Below are 18,732 nucleotides of genomic sequence, written 5' to 3'. Positions count from 1 at the left end.
TTACAAAGGGTTTCGAAAACGAAGCGCCCTACCTTGCGCTGCTCATGGAGGGAAAGGAAGTGAAAGATGTGGTCCTCGTTGCAGGTTTCTTCAAAGTGAGGGACGAAGAAAATCACTCCAGCCTGCTGACATTTTTACTTGCACTTGTTGGTGCATACTACGTTCTTGAAGTAGATTGCCCCAAAGCGTGCACCCCTTTCATGGCAGTGTTGGGGTTTATTTTGTTGGGACATAAATACAAAATGTCTCGGAAGGCTACAATTTTCTGCCAAAAGTTTACAGATTGGCAAAGAGTGAATGTGTAGTTTGTAGCAATGTATGTTGATTTATTTATTTGGTGTTTTAAGTCCACTTTATGCACAGTAAGGCTAATTGGGACTGCACCTACAGTTTAAAGTGGGATCCGAACCACTATGTGCCTCCACCGGGTATAGAACCCGGGACCCCTTGATTTCAAGGCAACGACGCTACCACTGCGCAATCGGGAAGGCTAGCAATGTATGTGTATGTGTGTGTGTGGTGTTGGTGTATAAACATATAAATGGAAAATATAACCTTTGTCTTGTTAAAGAGCATTTTGTATAATTTGTCTCTATTAATTTCATATAATTACTCATACGTTGTCCATTGTCAAAGGCTTCCAGTAATTTTTCAGAGCTGGGTGTATATACAGAATGTGTTAAATAAAGAATGTGTTTTTTTTTACCTCCTCCTTGACAGTGTCTTTTCAATTCTGTAGCATCACACAAAATTTAAGGTTCACAGTTGAAAGTTGTTGCTTTTTCCTCCTTCAATTGTCAAGTTAAATGTGAGTCAACTGTATTTTTATGCTAGAAACTAAGTATGAGTACTGAATTGCGATATATCTCATGTGTGCAAGAAGTGTTTTCAATGTGTTCTGAAAGTGTCGCTCAAGTATTTTTACAAGTGTTCCAAATGTGTAAAGTGTACCAGAAGTGATCAAAAGTAGTTTCTGCAGCACACTTCTTACACACTTTTGGGACACCTTTATATTGGAAGCACTTCTTGCACACTTCCTGTACACTTCATTTGCTGCACTTTGTGTACACTTCCTGTACACTTTAGAAGCACTTCCTGTACACTATTGAAGCACTTCCTGTACACTTTTTGTGCACATTTAATGTGTACAAGAAGTGATCAAAAGTAGTTTCTAGGAAGTGTTCCAAAAGTGTGCAGAAAGTGTATTTTTTTTACAGTGTAGTGGCGTCACAATACATTCCATGTGACTCGGTCTCCACTGTATATTTTAGAAACTCTTGCCTGATCCGCTTTATCGTGGGAAAGAAAATGGTTGTCACGACTTTTGCTGTAACCCTCGTATATATCTCGTATGTATGTAGTATGTACAGTAGAAAAAAAGATCACTTACGTATAATGCAGATTGGAGCACGGAAGCCCTCGTCACATCCTCCAGGGCATTCTCCAGTGAAGGCGTCGCATGGAGATCCTGAACAGTGGCCGCACCTTTGCTTGCAACCATTGCCATATTCCCAAGCATCGCACGCTTCACAATGAGAAAAGAAGTATTTATGGGATTAACAAGACACACAAATTTACAATGTGAATATTATTTTTATTATTTTTATATATTATTTTCAGTACACTTTATGCATAGAAAGGTTAGTCAGGATGAACCCACAGTTTAAAGTGAGACCTGATCCAGTATGTTCCTCCCCCGGATATAGATAATGTCGACGAGGTTAACACTACCGCCATCGGGGAGACCAATGCAGTCCAGTAATTGTAGAAAAAAATTGAAAGGTTGTAATTTATTGTCTCGTGTATGGAAGATTATGTCACCCTGCTAGTAGCGAGCGCTCTGTGAGGCAAATGGCGACATCGAATCAGGAGAAGGCTTATTATTATTATTATTATTCTCACCAACAGGGCTTTTGCAACAGTGCAATGAATCTCTCGAAGCAAATTCGGTAGAGTGCGTACGACAGGGATTCCCAAACTTTTTCGTTTCACGGCGCCCTTAGTGTGAAGATTTTTCCGCGGGGCCCAAGTCAGGATGTAGGCCTATACAACACTTGCAATACTCAGGTAGTGTTTAGGTTCCTTTCCTTAAATTACGAAATATACACATACAGGTTCAAATTCAGAAATATTTTATATGTAAAAAAGTACTAAATAATCACATATTTAATTGTTGCGATGGTCCGATTCTGATTCTGTATTACAAACAAGTGGTATTTCAGTGGAAATGTTAGACAATTTCCCGGCGCCCCTTTGAGCCATCCACGGCGCCCAAGGCGCAGCGGTGCACACTTTGGGAACATGCATTGCGTGTTCGATAAATCAAAATACAACCACTCTTTATTATATCCCTGGAGAAGTCCAGGATGTCCATTAACGTCAAAATGAAACGGTTGATAGGATTTGCACCGTGTACGAACAGACCTTCCAGGAAACAAAGGCAAACAATGGAGGGTTTTCGGAAATAATTATGAGAGATCTGAATTTTGGTTTATTTTTAGACCATCATAAGAGGTCCAGTTTCCCATTAGTCCCCAATCCTCACTCCGTAGTCCCCACCCCCTTAACATTCAATATGCAGTGTTTCAATAAATCATGCATATCTCTGAAACTAGTAGACGTATCGGGACATTCTTTTAACTTCAATGCCAACATAACTTTACAATTTTGGTGCTCTTCAAGTTTTAAATATTACCAATGGTTTTTGAGTAATTTTAAGAGAAGATAAAAAAAATACATTTTTATACTTACAATTTTGTTAAGAATGATAAAATTTGAAAATTATCCCTACAAAAGTTGTAGAGTATAATAATGTCTCCCATTTGACGCCAATAGTGGGAAGCTACCTACCAAAATGTGCCGTGTAGCAAGTAAATTTTGAACGCGCGGAGTCGCTTTCACTCATAATGTGCGTTCTCCTACTCTCGCTGTAGACAGGATGTACTTAGTGTACTGAATGCACACATTTTGATGTTTTTTTATTCATAAATGCAACAATTAAACATTTAAAAATTATTTTGTAAGCTTTCAATGTAGCCCATGTTATGTCAAAAGATAGAATATACAATTTCAATTGTCTTTTTTTGAAAATATTAAAATGATTTGTGTTCATATATTTTCATTACTTCAGAAAAATATCATTCTTGTCTGCCATTCTCAAATTGTTGAACTCTACACGTGATTGTTTCAAATGCTTTTCCGTAGCCTAGTTACACTCTGTACCGGAAATCTATGGAGCAGCGCCATGCACATTGGTAGAGAAGGGGAGAAAGAGAGTGGACGGAAGAGAGCAGTGTGAGATGCTGCAAACAGCTGGGTAGTAGCAGCCGTGTTTCCCCTCCATGCTCTCATTGTCATTGATCGAACCCTCTCGTGGGGGACTTTTCCTCTATTGCTTCCTACAGAGTTTTCCGAGACAGAGTGTAGAATGTCTAGTCCTCTTTAAAAACATTTTTCATCAGGGGTAGTAGTAAGGCTTTCAGTTAAACACATTTTACAACAAAGTTACGCTAATATTTTCCCCTTCCCCTCCCCTAATGTTTTAAACAATTGCACGTGTGTGCACACTTGTTCACAAGAGTTGTAAACAAGTTTGACATGTTTGGCGTGAGATGAAAAGAAGTAGAGGGTGAATATATAATGTTCTTTTGTAATTAACAAAGAGAACGAAGGGGAAAAGTAAATGAAAATATTTTTTGGTATATTTATATAAAAGGAAACCGAAAGATCAATGGCGGCCATGTTCTTCATAATAGTGCAACTGTGAGGGTGCAGCTGTTTCGAGAAGGTACAAAATAAATTTTTGTGAAAAGATTTTTACAGTGTAAGAGGGAAGACGCGGTATTGTTACTAAGTGATTAGGTCGGAATTTTGTAACTCGAAACGGAAGGTAGTTCAAAGGAAGGGCTCAACTGTTTTTGAAATGTACAAGAGAAAAAAGGATTTAATGAAAAGGCTTTTGAAATGTGAAAGGAAACCCGAAGGAAAAGGAATTTTAATGAAAATGTTTTGTAAAGCGAAAGGGAACCCGATAGAAAAGAAGAAGTAACGAAAAGGTTTTTGTAACGCAAAAGGGAAGTCGCGGTTTTGTTACCGAGTGAATAGCTCGTCTATGCGAACGATAATACAAAAAGAACGTTGCAGATGTCTTTCAAGTGTAAAAAAGAAAATATATTAATGAACAGGATTGAAATGTGAAAGGGAAGCCCTGGTATTGTTACTATATGAATAGCTTGCTAGCGTTCGTTTTTGCAACGCGAAACAGTAAAAGATGGTGAAAGACTTGTTGATTGCGATGGAAGGTAAATGATCTTGAAAGTGTTATATGCGTATAGAATAGGAAAGAGCCGATATATGGGACACGGGAAGACTCTGGAGGAAAGGAACAAAAGACGATGGCTGGTGCAGATGTTTTTGCTGTAGCAAGAATCTGGTAAAAACCAGTTTAATCGAGTTATGAGAAACCAGTCATAACAAGTTTTAAGTGACTTGACTTATTTCCTGTTACTTCGCTACGGAGCATAGGGCCTCAACGAAGCATCGCCAACGGACTCTGTTTCCAGCCATCTTCCTTATCTCGTTCCAGGTCTTTCCTGCTTCCAATATTTCTTGCTCTATTGTCCTTCCCCAACTCATTATTGGCCTACCTCTCCTATGTTGTCCTTGTGGATTCCAGCTCAATGCTTGTATCTCTATTGCCGATGGGTCTTTCCTCAATGTGTGGCCAATCCACTTCCACTTTCTTCTTTTGATCTGTATTGCCACCGGTTCCTCTTGCGTACGTTTCCATAGATCTTCATTTGAGATCATATCTGGCCAATATATTCCCAGAAGTTTCCTTAGGCATCTGTTTATGAATGTCTGTAGGTCTTTAGTAATTTTCTTTGTTACTTTCCAAGTTTCACATCCAAAAAGGAGAACTGACTTCACATTAGTTCTAAAAATTCACAGCTTAGTTCTTATTGAAATTTATCTGGCTTTCCAAACTTTATATAGCTGAATAAATGCCACATTTGCTTTCCTAATTCTTGATCTAACATCATCTTCTGTTCCCCCTGTATTTGTCACCAAACTCCCCAGATATGTAAACTCCTTAACCTCTTCAATATTTTCCTCATTCAAGTGGAAATTTTCCATCTCTTTTACATTTGTTCTTAATGATTTTGTCTTTGTACTATTTATCTTTATACCAATCCTTTTCCCTTCCTTATCCAAATCTCGTAATTTCTTTTCCATATTACGGTATGTGTGAGACAGCAGACAAATATCATCGGCAAAGCACAAGTCTTCTAGCTGTTGGGTGAGACTCCAATTTATACCTCTCCTTTTTCCTTTCGTTACCCTCTTCATTACTTTATCAATTACCATCAGAAATATTGTTGGTGATAAAATACATCCTTGCCTTACTCCTGAAATAACTGGTATTGGATCCGTAAGTATTCCCTCATGCACAACTTGACATGTGGAACCATCATAGGAGTTTCTAATCAGATCAATCATATGTGCTGGAATGCCATATTCTTTTACAATTTTCCACATTTTCATTCTATTTACAGAGTCAAATGCTTTCTGGAAGTCCACAAATATAAGGTGCATATTAGAGAAGTATTCCATACTCTGTTCCATAATAATACGCAATGTATTTATCTGATCTATACAGGAACGTTTGCTTCGAAAACCTGCTTGTTCTCTCCGGATCATTTTCTTAACACATCCTTTAATTCGGTTTAAAATAATTCTACTTAGAACTTTGCTAGGAACTGAAAGTAGTGTTATGCCTCTCCAATTATTGCAGTTAGTAATATCTCCCTTCTGAGGTATTTTTACTAGTAAACCTCTTTTCCAATCTTCTGGTATTGATTTTGTTTTCCATATTTTTGCAAAACGTGGTTTCTCTTTCTCTTGTCATCTCGATGTCTTCCTTAAGAATTTTCTGGTGGAATGCTATCAATTCCAGGTGCTTTACCACTCTTTTGTTCTCTCAGTGCTTTTATATTTCTTCTTTTGTTGGTTCTTTAGTAGTTATTTCATCTTCTATTTCATATTCTGGCATTTCTTCCGGTATTTCAAGCAAATCTTCTGTCTCTTCTACTTCCTTCATATGTCCCTCATTTACTGCTCTTTCTGCCTTCCCGGCTAACTTGTTGGTCCATTTTCTACGGTCAGCTCGCGCACTATATTTCACTTCATGATCCTTTTTCCTCTATTCTTCTTGTAATTCTGCTTTCTTTTTCCTAGTTTTACACATATTCATCTCTTGCTTAATGTGTTTCCTTTCTTCTATTTTTCTCCAAGTTTCCTCTAATATCCAGTTCTTTTTCTTAAGGTTTCTATATCCCAAAACTTCTTTTGATACCGTTGTAAATGTAATCTGGTAATGATAAACTAGTCCAAATAAGTATTAAGTGAGTGGAGTAAAAAATGTAACCACCAATTAGAACAAAGCTAACAAAGCTTGACCAATGGGAACGAACTACTTGTTCTTTGTCTATCTAACGAAAAGAGCGTGGAGCGTGTTAAAAAAAATGAAAATGTTAAATGAATTATTGTGTAAGGCTATCAAATTATATCAATGTGGACATTGTAAATATTATTGTAAATATATATATATATATATATATATATATATATATATATATATTTACAATATATACATATATATATATATATTCACAACAATAGTGTACTTTTAGAAATGTACCGACACATTGTGTTACAAAACTCAGCAACACTAATGTGAGGAGTTGCATGTATAATTATTTTAGGATAATAAAAATTGTAAATTCAAAAATTAAAGGAATTTTGTTTGTTTTTCATTTTACTTGTACCGATCAGATATCAGAAGAAAACAATATATTCAAATGAAGTACGTACCAAGTAGGTATAACTAGTATAAAATGTTGTAAAGAACAAGTTTCCAATTTTCAAAAAGTAATGTGTGAGGCACTAGGATAAAGAAAGGTAACACAAGACAATCCTCAATACATATTACACTGAGGAATACAGTGTTTGTTACAACTGCTAGGGAAATATATTCTCAAAACATATACACAGGACACTATGTTTTACCACTAAGGATTTTACTATGACTTTATCAGAGCCTTGTTATCTTGTAAAATGTAGCTAAAGGTACAGCTAGGGTGTGCTTGAATGTTTCATTCGTGTGTTTTTCAACTTTTAACTTATTATTTTACAAGTTTATGTAAATTTGTACTCAAATAACGCAATTTAATCAGTTCAGGAAATACTTTTTTTTACAATTTCGAGACACGATGTCTGTTTTTCAACTTCCATCTGTATATTTTACAAGTTTAGGCTTATTTTATTTCAAATAACACATTTTAATCTTATAATTGATTGATTGATTGATTTGTTGTTTTAAGTGCTCTTTATGCACAGAAAGACTAATCGGGACTGGACCTACAATTTAAAGTAGGATCCGAACAACTTTTGCCTCCACCAGGTATCGAACCCGGGATTTTAATTTTATAAGACAAGAGTTGTTATTACATTTTGGACCCACAAAGTGTGTTTCTTGAACATTTTACTGATAACTTTACAAGTTAATGTAAATGTTTTATTCAAATAACACGATTTCATCTATACAGATAAATTATGTTATTGCATTTTGGACGCACAAAGTGATTTTTTCTACTTTTAACTGAATACTTTACAGGTCTTCTCTTACATTTTATTTTTATTACGTTCTGTATCTTATATTTACTAATTTTTAACTTTAGAATTTTGTTTCTTATTCAAATAACTTCTCTAAACGCAAAGAAAAGTGCTTTTAGCAAAATGTTAAGACACAAACTATATTATTTTTAAAATTATTATACTATTATTGTTGTTGTTAGGGTTTACTGAGTTATACTGCTATTTCTGGTCTTGTATTTCCATATTTATTTAGGTTAGGTGTTGCCTGCTACGTAGGAGAGTTTGTTAATTTTTGAGTTTGTTGAGTATTTTCTTACTGTTAAGAGCAGGTAAAATTTCCTAAGTACTAGACGTAGGGGGTCCGTATATTTTTGTTCTTGACTATTTAGGAGATGATGCGATTAGCACCACGCTCGAACTGCCTTTTACTTCATGTACCAAATTTTATTGAGGCTTAGTGAATCCTAGAGCTCATTTATGCAGAAGAGAAGGCTTGAAAATTTCGATCTCAGATAACCTTTAACTATTTAACAGAGTATTTTAAAGTATATTTCAAACTTATTATGTTCCACAAGAATATTAAAGCTCGCTTAATTCATAGTATGTTCGCGAAATATATTAATATTTTTGCTTATCAGAGAAGCTAACAACTTTTTTTTACAAACAAAGAATAATGTTTGCAATTAAATTATTTCACTCAGAGATTACTATTTTTTATTTTTTTTATTGAAAGGGTATGATAGAAATGTATAAACTAATTGGGAGATTTAACCCTATTCACTAATTTACTACATTAGAAAGTTTCTTATTTCGCTATAAATATAATATTTTATGTTACTTTTGACAATTTTTTATAAGGGTAGTGTACATTTCCTTCTATTTCTAAAGCAAACTGCCTCTTTTTCTGTCAGGTTATTCTAAAATTATTATTATTATTATTATTAATTTCACTATGATACATATCTATACTACTATTTTATCACACTGTGTAAGAGCATACTCACACACACACACACTCTTACATATACATATATATTTGCTTTTAATTCGAGGAGTGACATTATTTTATTTTAAGATATTTGACTGGTTATTTAATAGCATGGATAAGGTAGCGCAGATTATAATTTCAAGAATTGCTTGCTCAAAGCCATTACAATGTAAACAACAGGTTTCAAAATTAATTAGTGAACTTACTTAAGGTGTGCGCTTTATTTCTCACAAGTAGTTTTTATTTCTATATTATTTGTATTTAATGTTTCTGTATACAATATTACATTCTAATTATTTATTTGAAGGTTCCAATGTTATCATCATAGGAATAGTATTAGATTCTCTGAAGGTTTTTAGTTTGCAGTTATTACGACCTATTTTATGGTATGTCTAGGTTGACATAATCAATATGATTTCATTTGATCTTTGGTTTCATCAGAAGATCGCGTCGCATGTGTGTGTAATTGTCTTTTATACATATTGCACTATGATATGATGATATGTTTAGGGGATGTGGGAGTACCGCTCCCCGCATTTTCGATTTTAAGCCACTTTGGAGGTCATGGGATCAGCACAATGCTCTGGCCCCCCTTTACTCTTCAGGTCTGTCACCACAGATACCCAATTTTTTCATGCTAGGTATACTCCAGAGCCGCTTTATGCATGGACATAGGTGATAATTTTTCCGACCTTAGATCTCTCAGCAGGGAACGAACTATGATCTCCCACGAAGGAGTCAGATGCGTTACCACCACGGCTCCTATGTGTAAGGTTGGTGGTAGAAAAAAATAGGATGGAGGAACAACTGAATGGATGTTCGTGATGTTTTAATATATTTTATTTTTCGATTTGTGTCTGTTCATGAGTGAGGATGAATGGAGGGAACAAGAAGAAATTATGATCTCAAAATTTGTAGCTACTTAAAAACATGTCACAACTCAACAGAGGATTATACTACGTGTAGATTCGCACCTCAGGCATTGTCAATTTGCACAATGTAGTCCAAGAGTTACTAGGAAGAAAAATATTATTTGCCTACCTTGACATATTACATTTACGTTCATTTAGGGAAAATAAATGAATTACTTTTTGCACCTAATATAAGCTTGGAGATCAACTATTCCCGATTTTATGAGGAGTTAGCGCTAAATAAATGGAGAGTTATTGTTTTCTCTGTATTGTCCTCAGAGGGATTCAATTAAATGATTGAAGAGTTGTTTGTTTAATTATCTTTCCCTTGGTCTTTTTGCTCAATGCTGATAATAAGGTTTAGTTTATTATTAACTCACAAAAATCATGCATGCCATAGCCACGATTCAAACCAAGGACTTGTTGCTTCTTAGCCTAATGTGCTACCCATGTCGCCACTGAGGTTGGCAAAGTGAATACGAAAGACCATAATCTTACGCTCGCTATTCATTCAGAACTCCTTGTTTGCTTCAATACCTACTTTCTTTCACATCACTTCCCCGCTACTGTTACTTACTCAAAGTTATGCCATAGCCATAATCTTTAGGGTTTAAGCAAGATAGAGACCTAGTTACTTAGTTGTATCATTTAGATACTGCTAGGTAACAAAGTTAGTTTAGAGAGAAAGTATTTATACAATTATGCATCCTTTAATCTTCAGAATTCTTGAATCTTACAGCTAAACCTAAAAGTTGTAGCTCAAATAGTTTATGATTTGTTGGTAGTCACTTTCTGAGTACAAAGTAGTTTCGAAAAATCTTCTTTAAATTTCAACCTTTACACAAGAAAAATTGCAAACACAAATAACTGAAATCTTGAAACTATAGAAAAAATATACTTACCAGCTAAAAATTGTAAACTGATCCTAAAACTAAAAAAAAAGAACTCCACGCAATAACCTAATAGACCTTTAACATATAAGAATAAGATTTTTTTGCCTCAATCTAAACATTCACACTATTTAAGTGCCCCTCAAGGAGCATAATAAGTTACTTACCCCTTCGATCCACGCTCTTTTCGTTAGAGACAAAGAACAAATAGTTCGTTCTCATTGATCAAGCTTTGTTAGCTTTGTTCTAATTGGTGGTTACATTTTTGACTCCACCCACTTAAAACTTATTCGGACTAGTTTCTCATAACCAGATTAAACTTGTTTTTACCAGATTCTTGCTACATCAAAAACATCTGCACCGGCCATTGTCTTTTGTTCCTTTCCCCCAGTCTTCCTGTACCCCATATATCGGCTCTTTCCTATTCTATAAGCATGTAACACTTTCAAGATCATTTTACCTTCCATCGCAATCAACAAGTCTTTCACCATCTTTTCCTGTTTCCCGTTACAAAAACGCACGCTAGCAAGCTATTCATAAAGTAACAATACCAGGGCTTCCCTTTCACATTTCAATCCTTTTCTTACATCTTTTCTTTTGTACACTTGAAAAACATCTGCAACGTTCTTTTTCTATTATCGTTCACATAGACGAGCTATTCACTCGGTAACAATAGCGCGACTTCCCTTTTGCGTTACAAAAACCTTTTCGTTACTTCTTCTTTTCTATCGGGTTCCCTTTCGCTTTACAAAACATTTTCATTAAAATTCCATTTTTTTTCGGGTTTCCTTTCACATTTCCAAAGCCTTTCATTAAATATTTTTCTTTTGTACATTTCAAAAACAGTTGTGCCCTTCTTTTGAACCACCTTCGCTTTTGACCCTTCCGACCTAATCACTTAGTAATAATACCGAGTCTTCCCTCTCACATTGTAAAAACCTTTTGACCTTTTCACTAAAATTTCCTTTGTACCTTCTCGAAACAGCTGCGCCCTGAGAGTTGCACTATTTTTAAAATATGGCCGCCATTGATCCTTCGGTTTACCTTCGGATCCTTTCGATTTCCCTTTATATGCATATACAAAAAATATTTTCATTTACTTTTCCCCTTCGTTCGTTTTGTTAATAACTAAAGATCTATTTTTATTCACCCTCCACTTCTCTTCATCACATGTCACACATGTCAAACTTATTTGCAACTTTTGTGAACACGTATGCACACAAGTGCAATTGTTTACGAAATTAGAAGAGGGGAAGGGGAAAACACTTAGTGTAAATTTGTGGTTAAGTGGATTTAACTGAGAGCATTACTACTAGGTGTCTATGGTAATATATAACTAATGTTCAAAATCTAGTTAATTATGGTCAGCAAACACTAGATGATGTTGTCAGGAAAGTCCGTTGCATTTCTCGGACACAGCAGCAAACCATGTCTGGATTTGTAAGTAAGCTCTGAAAGTATGTTGACACCCTGCTGACTCACTTGGAGTTAACTCGTCCAAATGAGAATGAACTTTATAATACGATTTGTGTTACGAGCTTCATCTAGATATTTGTATTTACTCAATCCAAGCAAGACCAGAATATAATTCTCTCCCTTTTGTAATCAATTCCTTGGATGAAGGTGGCTGCCTGATTTTGCTTTAGGTGATATCAAGTTCTGCTGTCCTTCCCAACACCATTCATCCTAAAAAAGAAGCCCTTTAATGGCCATGTGGGAACAGATATCTAATATCATACTCGGTGAAATTGAATGAGCTCTTGGACACTGTAAAATACAGGATACTTCGGGGCCACTGTAACTGCGGAGCAAGCAAATCTATATCTGATCCAACTATTTTAACTTTTGACTAATTATCAATTTCTGTATGCCCATTTGAATTATGTGAACATCAGCAACCGCATCTTCAAGAACTACTCCTGAAACAGATTTGTGAGCAACAGTATTAGCTAATCTTCTTTTGTTAGATGTGTTAGTCTGTCTGTTCTTTCAAATCTCTTAGCCATAAAAATAATAGTGAAAACACAATTGATGTGGTTTCTGAAAGAGTCCTGAAGCAGTGATCGAAGTTAGGACGGATGGAATGGGATGTTATTCCCCAGCTAGCAAGAATTTCGCAAAGCATCATCCAAGCTCTCTAATTGTCTAATTGTTACCATGGTAAATCATAGGAGCACATCGTCCTCTCAGCTAACCCCAAGGCTCGTCCGAACATCCCCCAGATAACATTTTGCACTTCAAGCGCTGCATTGATGATCTCTATATTCCTTAATAGATACACTTTTAAATCCTGCCTTCTTTGTTTCGTTTTAACAACTGGAACATGACAGAACTTCAATAAGGTTCTTAGTTTGTTGAGTTTAGTTTGAAAGTCACTTTATACACAGAAAGGCTACTCGGGACTAAACCTACAGTTTCAAGTGGGATCCGAACTCCACCAGGTATCAAACCCTAAACCCGTTGATAATAAGTCGACGACGTTACCAATACGCCATCCAACCATTCATACAGTCAATGTAACGGTAATGTTAGTGACATTTCAGTAGGTGATTGAAATGACCACTGCCTGACTGCTGATATTATCAGATTAGTTATTGCTATTGATCTGGGTAGTCATAACCAATTTCTTGTTTGCTCTCATGGTAAAAGTTTTAAGAGTTTCAGTCTCTAGGCATTCTCCTTACAACTTTATTGATTTCAGTGAAGATAACTAATTATCTGTATGGACCACCTTTTGGATGTCTTCGTTTATTATTAAAAAGAACGACCGATACAATCCACAACTGTTCTACAGTTGGGTCATCCATTCTATCATTTTGTCATTAATCCACTAGTTTGAGCTTTGCTTTCCAAATAGACTAAACGAAAACAAGTCCTCTGCGCAGCTAAGATTCGAGAGGGTTCGACCATTGGCTGTATGGAGGGGCTTCAGCTAGCAGCTGTTAGCAGCAGCGCACACTGGTCTCTTCCGTCCACTCGCTTTCTCCCCCTTCTCTACCATTGTGCACGGCGCTGTTCCATAGATTTCCTGTACAGAGTGTAACTAGGCTACGGAAAAGCACTTGAAAAATTCATGTGTAGGGTTCAGCAATTTGAGAGTAACAGACAAGAATGATATTTTCCTGAGGTAAGTAATGAAAATATTTGCACACAAGTAATTTTAATATTTTCAAAAAAAGACAATTGATATTGTATATTCTATCTACCAACATAACATGGGCTACTTTGAAATCTCAAAATATTCTCTAAATGTTTAAATGTTGCATATATGAACAACAAACATCAAAATGTGTGCATTCAGTACACTAAGTACATGCTGTCTGCAGCAAGAGTAGGGGAGCGCACATTATGAGTGAAAGCGACTGCGCGAGTTAAAACTTTACTTGCCACACGGTACATTTTGGTAGCTAACTTGCCATTATTGGCATCAAATGAAAGATAATATTACACTCTACAACTTTTGTTGGGATAGTTTTCCAATATTACCGTTCGTAACGAAAATACAGTGCCAATAGAAAAAACGCAAGTAAAAAATTGCAATTTTTTTATTTTGTCTCACAAATTCTCAAAAACCATTGGAAATATTTAAATCATGAAAAGAACCAAATTTATAGAGGGTAATGATGGAACTAAATTTAAAAATGAACGTCCCAATACGTCTACTACTTTCAGAGATATGCATGCTTAGTTGAAACACTGCATAGTGAATGTTAAGGGGTGAGGGTTGAGGACTTTTGGGAAAATGCACCTCTTATGATGGTCTAACAATACACCAAAATTCAGCTTTCCCCTAAATACTTCCGACAAAAATCCTTCGTTTACTGGGCTGTTTACTGCAAGGAAGTCCAATAGACAGACTAGTACGGGACTACAGCTGCCACAGTTTACTTTATGACGTATCTTACGACAACATATTTGCAAATCATGCAGATTAGATATTAGCGGCTCATGACTCTTCAAACAAGCTTGCTACACGTGGTGCTATTCTTTGTAAAGAACCTCCCCCCCCTCACATATACACACGAACAATCGTGATGTATATTCTTGTCACATACACACGGACTCAGTCACTTAGAACAACAACTACATGAATGAGGCGTAAACGAATTCAGTCTAAAGGAGAACTACATTTTTTCCTAACCACTAAATTGCTACCCAATCAATATCCACATACCACTAAATTACTACATAGACAGAAGGAAATAGTTATTTCTCATATTCGAGGGAATTCAAATAAACATCAACTTAAATATTATCAAACATAAAGTTGCAGAGCCGAAACCATTTTCAGAAGCCATAAATCTGTTGGTTTTAGTCTTATAGTTGCAAGGTTTACAGGAACAACATAGATTATATTATAAGTAGAATTGTATATTGTCACTTCATTATCAAACTTCTTATATTTTGTGTTAACATATAGAACACATTATAAATATTTCACAAATAAATAGGAATAACTTATCCAACTCGTAAAAACGACAATAAAATATGTTTTTCAAATATCCTGTACATCAAATGCTCATATATCATTTTCAGCACGTGTGGTTTAAGTGTAAACAAAAAGCGCAGAAAGGGCAAATGGCAAACAGGTTTTCGGCATTAGCCTAGCTCGTTAGCTAATAATTTAAAATTGGCCTGTTTTGTACAAATTCAAGAAACTAATCAGAGTCGTAGTGTATTTCGTCTTCAATAGATTTCAACTCTTAAAACAGAAAATCTTGAAGAAATGATGTAAAGAATTTACAAATGAGAGACTTGCCACCAAAAAGCCTTTCTGCACTAAAAAAAATTGACCGAAATGTTTTATAAATATAGTAGGCTCACGATTCCTTATATTTAACGTCATTTGTCTTCATGGTAACTATTTTTCAGAATGGACAATGGTGAACACGATGTTCAGCTTTTTAACGAAAAATCCGGGTAATGGAATTTAGGTAAAGATGGCTAAGGAATAAATGGCATAAAGGTTAGGCAAATTGAAAATGGTAAACGGATAAAATTGCAAAAAAAAAAATGGCAGAAAAGAAAATAATGTAAATGTAAAAAATTGGAAGAATAAAATACGTAATTTATGATGATTTTACCTTCAAATCGTGAAATTATATGTCTTCAATTTCATCTTTTCAAATTAGAATTTAATATAGTAATTTTGGTGTCTTAACACTAAATTGACTTTGAATGGGTACATCGTATTTCCAAAAATAATTATTATGCCGTTTAATTTCTTCATTCTTTAATCTGTAAAAATTGAATTGAATTGTTGTTATAAGTCCACATTATGCACAGTAAGGCTAATCGGAACTGGACCTACAGTTTAAAGTGGGATCCGAACCACTGTATCCACTGTACCACGGGTATCGAACCCGGGGCTCTTGATTACAAGGCATCAAGGTTACCACTGCGCCATCGGGGAGGCATCTTTAATCTGTCAAAAGGTGCTACCGCTATAGAATCTCGTGTTAATAATGTCTGACCTTTGTATATATTCTGAATCATGTGTAATCATTTTGGGGGGGGAGGGTGGCAACATCGCAGGCATTTTCAACTTGACTGAAAACAAGTTTACGACTTGCACGCACCTACTGGCAAAACACACGTCTTTGTTACTACGACTTCACCACAGCCCTTATCTGCCCCCAGATTTGATTTGTATCACTAATTTCACTTCGAGAGACGAACATGAACTTTTAGAAGAGTTAGGACATATGTTGATAACTCGTTAATGTTGAGAAGCTTGCCTCTACTGTTCTTTTCACATACTTTGAACACTCATGAAGGAAAACTCACAAACAGCTCTCGTACGAACAACATATGTAAGGGATGGAACAGTTTTTTTCCATTTCGTGTGCTTTAAGCAATGATATACATATATATATATATATATATATATATATATATATATATATATATATATATATATATATATATATATATCATTATATTCATCATTGGCTATAATCGTCCTTTAGTATGGAAAGTAATCAGGTGCATCCAGAAGGAAATGCTGCAGTGAAAGTTGTTATTCTTCAGAGAGGGCAGCTGCCAAAAAATAACAAAAAAAAAACCCTCGGAGATTGTCGAAAATCACAACTGTGTATTTTTTCTCACATACTTGTGAAACACATACAATATGGGAACATTGTTACAGAGTTGATTCTGAAGGGGAGGTGTTAAGATTTCTTTATAATACTTGCAGTGTATAAAAATGGTTTCAAATAATTCCAAAATTCACCGTCAAAACTTAAGTGTTCAGCAATAGCCGGTTTCCCGTACATATTATTTCAGTTTGACAAATATTATTAACAATAATAATAATCATCATAATAATAATCAATAATAATTTTCAGAAAGCCTTTGCTTGTAACAGAGTCACATAGTCAATCAACATATTCGGTTTACTATGATAGAAACCCTTACGTTGGTTAGTTGCCTCTTCATTACAAATTCATGAGAAGGTACATGTGGAACAAATTGGGTGGTACAAGCCTTTCATTTGTAGGGTGTTACTTTCTGTTACTGTCTTGTTGATAAAGCCTCTGGTTTTTGCAAGAGGATACATGATAAAAACCTTAAAATGTCCTTTATAAAGGAACAAAGTTTAGATTAAATAAAACATGTAATTAAAACGAAGCATTTTTATACAAGAATAAACTTGTAAATAAGAATAGCTATACGTAGACGTGAAACAGTTATGAGCAATTTCGTTCCTCGCACAATATCCTTGAAGATAATTTGTGGTGAAAGAGTAGAGTTTGTTTATTCATATACTGAAATAACTTTACAGAACATACAAAATGGATATTTGTTTAAATAAATGATTGCAAAGATATATTTAAATTGCTTTTATATGCTTAAAGATAAATTAAATTGTATACCATACCAGAAAGCATTTATTTTAATAGATGCGAAGGACAGCGCCATGTTCATTCAATCAATTCTGTTGCCATGGACCACAAGTTGGCAGAAAAGCAATGTAAAAACTATTCTTTAATAAAGAATAATTCCCATAAAGGATATGTTCTATCCTTTACTCAGAATTCCCGGAAAATCACTTACACTCAGAGCAGTTGGCACCCTTGAAACCGGGAGCGCAGTCGCAGCCAACCAGCTCTCGGCAGAGTCTCATCCCTCGACAACCGCTGGAGGATCCCGAGCACATGCCCCCGCAGTCGTTTCCATACCTGTTATTACCACAGCCTGAAATAGATTTATCTAGATAATACGCACTTCTATTTGGTCATGGAAACATATTATATTTTTTTAGTAGGAACTAATACAGACATCATGGGGTTCTTGTCTATTGGTACATCAATTTGAAACGTATAGACAAAGCTACCTGAAATAATATCTGCAGACTGTATCAAAATGATTCTCAAAATTTATTGCAGATATAACACAAAGATAATCAAAATTAAATATAGTTCTTGCTTTCAAATAATTAAAGATAAGAAAAAAATTAATATGTTGACCAAGGCAGTAATTTATTTTATTAAAAACATAAACTAAACGTAACGTTTCAACCTTCTAGCAAGGTCTTCTTTAGACTCTGTATCAAGTACAAATGTAACAAGATACAAAAACAGGGCATTACGTATACAGAAACATTACTCTCTCCAGGCTATTAGAAAGTTATTCTGGAACTTTCTAGCAGGTGGCTTTCCCTTGTCAACTGTACTTTCACCTAAAAGGCTAAACATATTTACATCCATATAGAATGTGGTTGGACTTTTTGTCTCACGCTCTTTTCCTTTCATTTTTCTCCCTTCTCCTCTCCTCTTTCTCTCTTGTCCTTTCCACTCTCTCTAACACCTTCTTCCATTCTTTGTTTAACTTCAGTCCTCGATTCCAGTTCATTGGGTCTTCTTCACCTTTCTTCTCTATTTCCTTGGCCTCCTTCCATTTTCTCACTAGCATTCTTTTCTCCCTTCTTATCTACTTAGCCTCATCCCACTCTATGCCATGTCCTGTTTCTCTCGTGTGTATAAATATCGCAACGTTACGTTTAGTTTATGTTTTTTAAAAAAAATAAATTACTGCCTTGGTCAGCATATTTAGCTTTTTCATATCATGGAAACAAAGCTTAATAGTGTTATAAATGAAAGATAAGTCAAACGTGGCTTCATTACACAACAGAAATGTAAATAAAAACGAGAGATGCATATTTTACAGACACAACCATTGACAAGCATGAACAATCGAACTGTTTGCATAGGCCTTGGAGGGTCGTTTCACATATTCTTTTAATATTTAATATGCACATCTCTAACAGCACTGAAAGACCATGTAT

At 35.2% G+C, this 18,732-nt stretch overlaps 1 protein-coding gene across 1 annotated transcript in view; it reads right to left on the bottom strand.

Moving 5' to 3' along the window:
• LOC145994362 (protein sidekick-1-like) overlaps positions 1-17,630 on the bottom strand; it is a 104,448-nt gene extending 86,818 nt beyond the window's left edge. Inside the window, exons 1-2 of the mRNA XM_083130477.1 lie at positions 17,502-17,630; positions 1,391-1,525 (exon numbers count right to left, since the gene is read on the bottom strand). Of these exons, the coding sequence (XP_082986603.1) occupies positions 1,391-1,525; positions 17,502-17,604 (238 nt within the window). The 5' untranslated portion in view covers positions 17,605-17,630. The remainder of the gene's footprint in view (positions 1-1,390; positions 1,526-17,501) is intronic.
• Positions 17,631-18,732: the final 1,102 nt, after the last annotated feature.

The sequence above is a fragment of the Lepisma saccharinum genome, chromosome 10 (assembly GCF_977018435.1).
Source record: "Lepisma saccharinum chromosome 10, izLepSacc3.1, whole genome shotgun sequence".
Classification (NCBI taxonomy): Eukaryota; Metazoa; Arthropoda; class Insecta; order Zygentoma; family Lepismatidae; genus Lepisma; species Lepisma saccharinum.
The sequence above is the reverse complement of the archived record's forward strand: the minus strand, read 5'-3'. Positions and strand labels throughout refer to the sequence as shown.